At 40.1% G+C, this 6,946-nt stretch overlaps 2 protein-coding genes across 2 annotated transcripts; both read right to left on the bottom strand.

Annotated features, from left to right (window-relative positions):
* Positions 1–229: 229 nt before the first annotated feature.
* LOC21401267 (STOREKEEPER protein) lies at positions 230–1,882 on the bottom strand. The gene has a single exon (XM_010111255.2). It carries the CDS (start codon positions 1,795–1,797, stop codon positions 514–516), a length of 1,284 nt encoding a protein of 427 aa, XP_010109557.1. The 5' UTR covers positions 1,798–1,882; the 3' UTR covers positions 230–513.
* A 2,719-nt stretch (positions 1,883–4,601) lies between these two features.
* LOC21401266 (STOREKEEPER protein) lies at positions 4,602–6,245 on the bottom strand. The gene has a single exon (XM_010111254.2). The coding sequence runs from the start codon at positions 6,175–6,177 to the stop codon at positions 4,885–4,887; it is 1,293 nt and encodes a 430-aa protein (XP_010109556.1). The 5' UTR covers positions 6,178–6,245; the 3' UTR covers positions 4,602–4,884.
* Positions 6,246–6,946: the final 701 nt, after the last annotated feature.

The following is a 6,946-nucleotide window of genomic DNA, read 5'->3' as shown; positions in this document are numbered from 1 at the left end:
ACCATAGTTTGTGGAGATCAAAAGATGAATCAGAAAACACAAATTGAAAAGAACACATCTTCATTATATTGTTCTTTTTTTTTTTTTTTTTGGCTGATTACCGCCAGATCAAGCCCCGACCACTTGCAGTGCCAATTTAGGTCTTAAAAAGTCTTCGTTAAATTAACTAACCAGTTCACAATTGGCAGTCGCCGCTTTTGTTATTTAGAAGATTTACACACATCAGAAAGATACATAAGAAAAAGACTTGCATATATTAATTTAGGAATCCAAAATGTAGAGTAATCCACAGAAACAAAAGTCCACATACTATGGCATCAGATGAGTATTACATAGTCATCAACAAAATTTTAGTACTTGAAAAAAAATAATAAAAACCTTAGATTAAACCCAAAGGAAAACAACCTTTCCCAAGTATAAAACCAGCAATAGTAATCCATCAACCAAAATATTTCCCCTGTTTCAAGAAAATTAACCAAAAAAACAGAAGCGAGAAACTTTTCTTTACCAACTTCATACGGACCTCTTCAGAACGCCCAAAACCAGTTCAGCCTGTTCTTGACTCAGATGAGCTTTACGAACGAAAAGCCCCAGTTCTTCAATCTGCAACTCTCTCCACTTCTTATCAATCTTCTCCAATTTCGAAGTCTCAACCAATGGCAAAGATATCTTAAACTCGGAAGAAAAACATGATTCCAGAGACTTGTTCAAGTGAGGATATTTATCCCAGAACTCTTCTTCTTCCTCTCCCTCTTCGTCTGCTTCTTCTTCTTCTTCTTCATCTTCATCTTCCTCCTCCTTTTCAACCCTCACCTTACCATTAGCCTCCACTTGCTCCCTCTTCTTCTTCTCTTTCTTCACAGACATTTCCTTGTTCGGCAAAGCCAGGACTGTCGTGGTGCTCTTACTCACCGGCGTGCTCGGCACTGGCGTCTTCAATCTACTTCTGCTCTTCAAATCGCTGTCTTCGACATTATTGCCATTAGGGCTTTTGTTAGCCCCAATTCCCCAAATCTTCTTCGAGAGCTTGAAGGACAGGAGCTCATGGGGCTTCGAGAAGACGGGGTCTTCGTCGTTCTCGCCCTTGGCGGCGTTGTTGAGATACTTCTTCTTAAGCCTCCTGATCTTATCCACCAGTTGGCTCTTCGAAACGTCGGCGTTTAAGCTCTTCTTGATGAAATCATGGAAAGCCCCCATGTCGGCGTAGGGATCAGCGCCCTTCTTGGCCTTGTAATCGGTCATCCCTTTGAGGACGGCGATCTCGTCGTCCTCGCTCCACACCCGCGCAAATCCCAACGACTTCTTCGAATCCTCCTCGTCTCCGCCGCCTTTGGAAGCGGTGACGGAGGCGGAGGCGGAGGTCACCTTCCTCTTCTTCTTGCGCTTGGAGTCCTTCTCGCTGGTCTCGCTCTCCGGATCCTCCGACTCCGTAGCGCGCTTGTTGGGCCTCACCGAGGATTTCTTCTTGTGCTTGTCGGCGGTGTCGTCCATGGGCCTGGACACGATGGGCTTGATCGTGAAGCCCGACAGAGACGGCGACGGAGGAGTGTCGTCCGATTCCGTATCCGAACCGGACCCGGAGTCGTCGGACTTCGAAACTGTGGGCTTCTTCACAGGAGATTCATCTTCTTCTGCTTCGTCGCCTCCAGATTTTTCTTCCTCATCATCGGCTCCTGCGGAGCCGTTTTCGTTGCCTTTTCCGTTTTTTTCCTCGTTGTCGGCGGGATCGCTTTCGTATTCGTCCTCCAACGAGGAATCGGCAGGCGGGGGTTTCTCAAAGAGGCGTTTCGGAGCCATTGAGAAAGCCGATCAGAGTAAGAGTAAGAAAAGAGGAGCTTTGAGGAACAAGAAGCTGAAACGTGAGAAGGATGAGTCGGACACGAGAAATTGACCTGATATAGAGGGCGAGTTTATAGTAGGTTTTGTAGTCAAGTTTTTGTCCGACGTTTCGTTTACTTGTGCCCTTGTGGGTCCAATTGCGGCCCATTAGAGTGGGACCCACGACCCTGTGTATTAAAATTCGACCAAAGACTCTGTTCTACCTCATCTCAAATTCGAATTTTATTACAATAAATAATTTTAATTTTTTAGTTTATTATAAAATTTTTATATAAAATCAAATTTTTATTTGAATTAAAAATTTGATGGCCCTTAATTCACGGACCTAGATTTTCTTTTTCTCTTCTTAACTTAGGAGTACGAGACAAATATTTTTTTGGGAGAATGAATAGTCAATAGGAGAAAATTAATATTGCACTGGATTTATTTACGATTAAATTTGATAATTAATATTTTTTAGAAGAAGACTAATTTTAATAAATTAAAGATTTTTTTAGATTTATTCCGTAACCATAATTGATAAATTTCAAAATGTATCCATTCAAAACAGGTAGATGAAAATCACATGCTATAACAGGTAAATTTCATCCATTCATTCCTTGCTAAAAATGTTCCAATTTTCAAATTATATGTAAATTTTACAACGCCAAGGACCTAATATTTATTTATTTTTAAATTAAAAAAATGTTGCATTCAATTGGGGAAGACCGGAAGTTACAGATGTGGTTGATGGAAATAGGTCCGAAATTTGTAATGAAATATTTGGTTTTGAGTATTCATTGATTTATATACCTTTGAATCATCACTAAAGTCTCGTTGTAAGAGATGAACAATATATAAGCTGAGAGCCATGATTTATGCATGGAGTGATTTAGGATTAAGATAGAAGGATGTAGGATTGCTGCATGACCACCTATTGAAACGCATGCATTTTCCATAGTATTAATCCTCAACAGTTGGTGTATATAATAATGATAATTAGATAATTGCATCCCACAAAGTCATCCTCAAACAAACTTAGGCCTCGTTCACTTTGCTGATTCGAGTTTAGAATTCGAGTTTTTCTACAGTAAAAAGTTCTCACAAACAATCACATCTAACTTTTTTGCTACATTAAAAAGCTCTCACATAAAATCACATCTCAACTCGAATTCTAAACTCGAATCAGCGAAGTGAACGGAGCCTAGTGACGCCTATTCTGCATTTGGACGAGTAGGGCTGAAATATGACCCCCATAGTCCACAGAAGAATCTCAACCAACTGATCTTTAGAGGGGAATCTAGATTTTCTTTGAAACCCAAGTCTCTCCACCAACTATCAATGAAAATGAAAACATGTCAACATTTGTCTCAAGTCTTTTGAGCTCTTGCTGACACACAGATTGTAGTCCAACTTGGCTAACTCATGCAAAGTCGGACTGTTTATAGTAACAAGTTGGCAAAGATCAGTGGAGATTCGTACTTCAACTCACGGCACCGTCCAATGCCAGGGGAGTTTCCGTTGACTGCTGTACTTGATTAGCTAAGAACTTTCCATTCCCTCAATTGAGGAGTGTTTCAGCTTCTTTGTGGTGAAACTCTAGGCTTCCTCCAAAATCTGCTCCTAGCATTCCAAGGTAGGAGGCTTCATATAAACTCGAAGTCCCTCCACATCGCAGTGGCTTATGAGTTGTGAAAAGAATAAGGCATTAAACTCTCAAAGAATCTTCCATCCCGGCCCCTCTGAATCTGTCAAATACGTCTATTTTACACTGATAAAGATAACTGAGTTTGTCACTTAAAACTATTTGAGATAATTAAACAAAGCCCTGGGGCTGCTTCTTATAGATATGTGGAATCTTGCATCAAGCTAACTGATAAACCATGTTCTCTTAAAACATGATATTTCAGAGCCGTCATTTGGAGATCGTTACTAGTAAATTCATCTTGATAAACCCGAGTAATACTCTCTTGTATATCATCTTCGAAGTGATATGCAGTTCTGCGTCGAATCAATGAACTTCCAAGTCTTCAAGAGAAGAAGAGGGTTCAGATTTTAGTGACCAGCTAGTAATTTGCTTCAACTCTTTCAGTCAACCAGCATGTAACTCGTAATGCAAGAAAGAAAGAAAAACATCTGACATGCTTAGATGGTTTAGCATTATAATTAAGATGATATCATCTAAGCGCTTACAGGAATTTTAGTTGAAACAATTGAACTCCTAGTGTTGGAAGTAACAAAAGACTCTTTGGTTTCCCAAATCGTATTGATCTCTGTTTCAATGAAAGTGGAAAAGTCCATGACCACGCGGCGGACAAAGCAGAAGCCATTATTTCCACTAGGGAACCTTTTTCTTTTTTTCTCTTTTGGTTCCCCTTGTATGAAGTAAAACCAACACAGACAAAATTGGAATCCGCTACGCAAGTAACGCAAGTGATAGATTCTTCAGATGCATAAAATGAGAAAAAATGAGAAAAAAGATAAAATGAAACGAGTACGTGAAGAGTGGCAACTCTTCAGATGCATGCTCTATCCGATGTACTCCTAGTCCCCACCATAGTTTGTGGAGATCAAAAGATTAATCAGAAAACACAAATTGAAAAGAACACATCTTCATTATATTGTTCTTTTTTATTTTTATTTTTGGCTGATTACCGCCAGATCAAGCCCCGACCACTTGCAGTGCTAATTTAGGTCTTAAAAAGTCTTCGTTAAATTAACTAACCAGTTCACAATTGGCAGTCGCCGCTTTTGTTATTTAGAAGATTTACACACATCAGAAAGATACATAAGAAAAAGACTTGCATATATTAATTTAGGAATCCAAAATGTAGAGTAATCCACAGAAACAAAAGTCCACATACTATGGCATCAGATGAGTATTACATACTCATCAACAAAATTTTACTTCCAAAAAATATATATATAAACCTTAGATTAAACCCAAAAGAAAACAACCTTTCCCAAGTATAAAACCGGCAATAGTAATCCATCAACCAAAACATTTCCCCTGTTTCAAGAAAAATAACCAAAAAAACAAAAGCGAGAAACTTTTCTTTACCAACTTCAAACGGACCTCTTCAGAACGCCCAAAACCAGTTCAGCCTGTTCTTGACTCAGATGAGCTTTACGAACGAAAAGCCCCAGTTCTTCAATCTGCAACTCTCTCCACTTCTTATCAAGCTTCTCCAATTTCGAAGTCTCAACCAATGGCAAACATATCTTAAACTCGGAAGAAAAACACGACTCCAGAGACTTGTTCAAGTGAGGATATTTATCCCAGAACTCTTCTTCTTCCCCTCCCTCTTCGTCTTCTTCTTCTTCTTCTTCATCTTCATCTTCATCTTCCCCCTCCTTTTCAACCCTCACCTTACCATTAGCCTCCACTTGCTCCCTCTTCTTCTTCTCTTTCTTCACAGACATTTCCTTGCTCGGCAAAGCCAGGACTGTCGTGGTGCTCTTACTCACCGGCGTGCTCGGCACTGGCGTCTTCTTGCTACTTCTGCTCTTCAAATCGCTGTCTTCGACATTATTGCCATTAGGGCTTTTTTTAGCCCCAATTCCCCAAATCTTCTTCGAGAGCTTGAAGGACAGGAGCTCATGGGGCTTCGAGAAGACGGGGTCTTCGTCGTTCTCGCCCTTGGCGGCGTTGTTGAGATACTTCTTCTTAAGCCTCCTGATCTTATCCACCAGTTGGCTCTTCGAAACGTCGGCGTTTAAGCTCTTCTTGATGAAATCATGGAAAGCCCCCATGTCGGCGTAGGGATCAGCGCCCTTCTTGGCCTTGTAATCGGTCATTCCTTTGAGGACGGCGATCTCGTCGTCCTCGCTCCACACCCGCGCAAATCCCGACGATTTCTTCGAATCCTCCTCGTCTCCGCCGCCATTGGAAGCGGTGACAGAGGCGGAGGCGGCGGCGGAGGTGACCTTCCTCTTCTTCTTGCTCTTCGAGTCCTTTTCGCTGGTCTCCCTCTCCGGATCCTCCGACTCCGTAGCGCGCTTGTTAGGCCTCGCCGAGGATTTCTTCTTGGGCTTGTCGGCGGTGTCGTCCATGGGCTTCGACACGATGGGCTTGATCGTGAAGCCCGACAGAGACGGCGACGGAGGAGTGTCGTCCGATTCCGTATCCGAACCGGACCCGGAGTCGTCGGGCTTCGAAACCGTGGGCTTCTTCACAGGAGATTCATCTTCTACTTCTTCGTCGCCTCCAGATTTTTCTTCCTCATCATCGGCTCCTGCGGCGCCGTTTTCGTTGCCTTTTCCGTTTTCTTCCTCGTTCTCGGCGGAATCGCTTTCATCTTTGTCCTCCGACGAGGAATCGGCAGGTGGGGGCTTCTCAAGGAGGCGTTTCGGAGCCATTGAGAAAGCCAATCAGAGAGATTAAGAAAAGAGGGGCTTTGAGGGACAAGAAGATGAAACGTGAGAAAGATGAGTAAGCCAAGAGGAATTGACCTTATATAGAGGGCGAGTTTATAGTAGGGTTTTGAGTCAAGTTTTTGTCCGACGTTTCGTTTACTTGTGGGTCCAATTGCGGCCCATAGAGTGGGACCACGACCCTCGTGTATTAAGATTTCGTTTATTTAATCACTTGAATTTTGGGTTTTAAATTTTTATAGTTAAAAATTTGTTATAAAATATAATATTTAATTTTTTTTTATACAATAAAAAATTTAAAAAAAATATTACATTTTAATTTAAATTAAAATTTTAAATTTATGAAGTAAATGATGCCCAAAATTTAACCACAAATTCGGTTCAAAAAATTTTTATATAAAATTATATTTTAAATTAAATTAAAAATCTGACAAGACTTAATTCACAGGCCTAAATTGTCTTTTTCTCTTCCTAACTTATGAGGACGAGGCAAATAATTTTTTGGGAGAATGAATAGTCAATAAAAGAATATTAAGTGGACGTTTATTTTTTATATTTATTTTTTATTTTGACTTATAATTTGTGATTTTTTAAAGTATTTTTTTAATAAAAAATATACGTAAAATAAGAATAATTTTTAATCATTATTTTGAATTTATGAACTAAACGTTCACAATATTACTCTGAATTTATTTATGATTATTTGGTAATTAATATTTTTTAGAAGAAGACTAATTTTAATAAATTAAGGATT

The sequence above is a fragment of the Morus notabilis genome, unplaced genomic scaffold (assembly GCF_000414095.1).
Source record: "Morus notabilis unplaced genomic scaffold, ASM41409v2 Scaffold199, whole genome shotgun sequence".
Lineage (NCBI taxonomy): Eukaryota > Viridiplantae > Streptophyta > Magnoliopsida > Rosales > Moraceae > Morus > Morus notabilis.
Note: the sequence above shows the minus strand (reverse complement) of the source record. Positions and strands in the feature narration are given on the sequence as shown.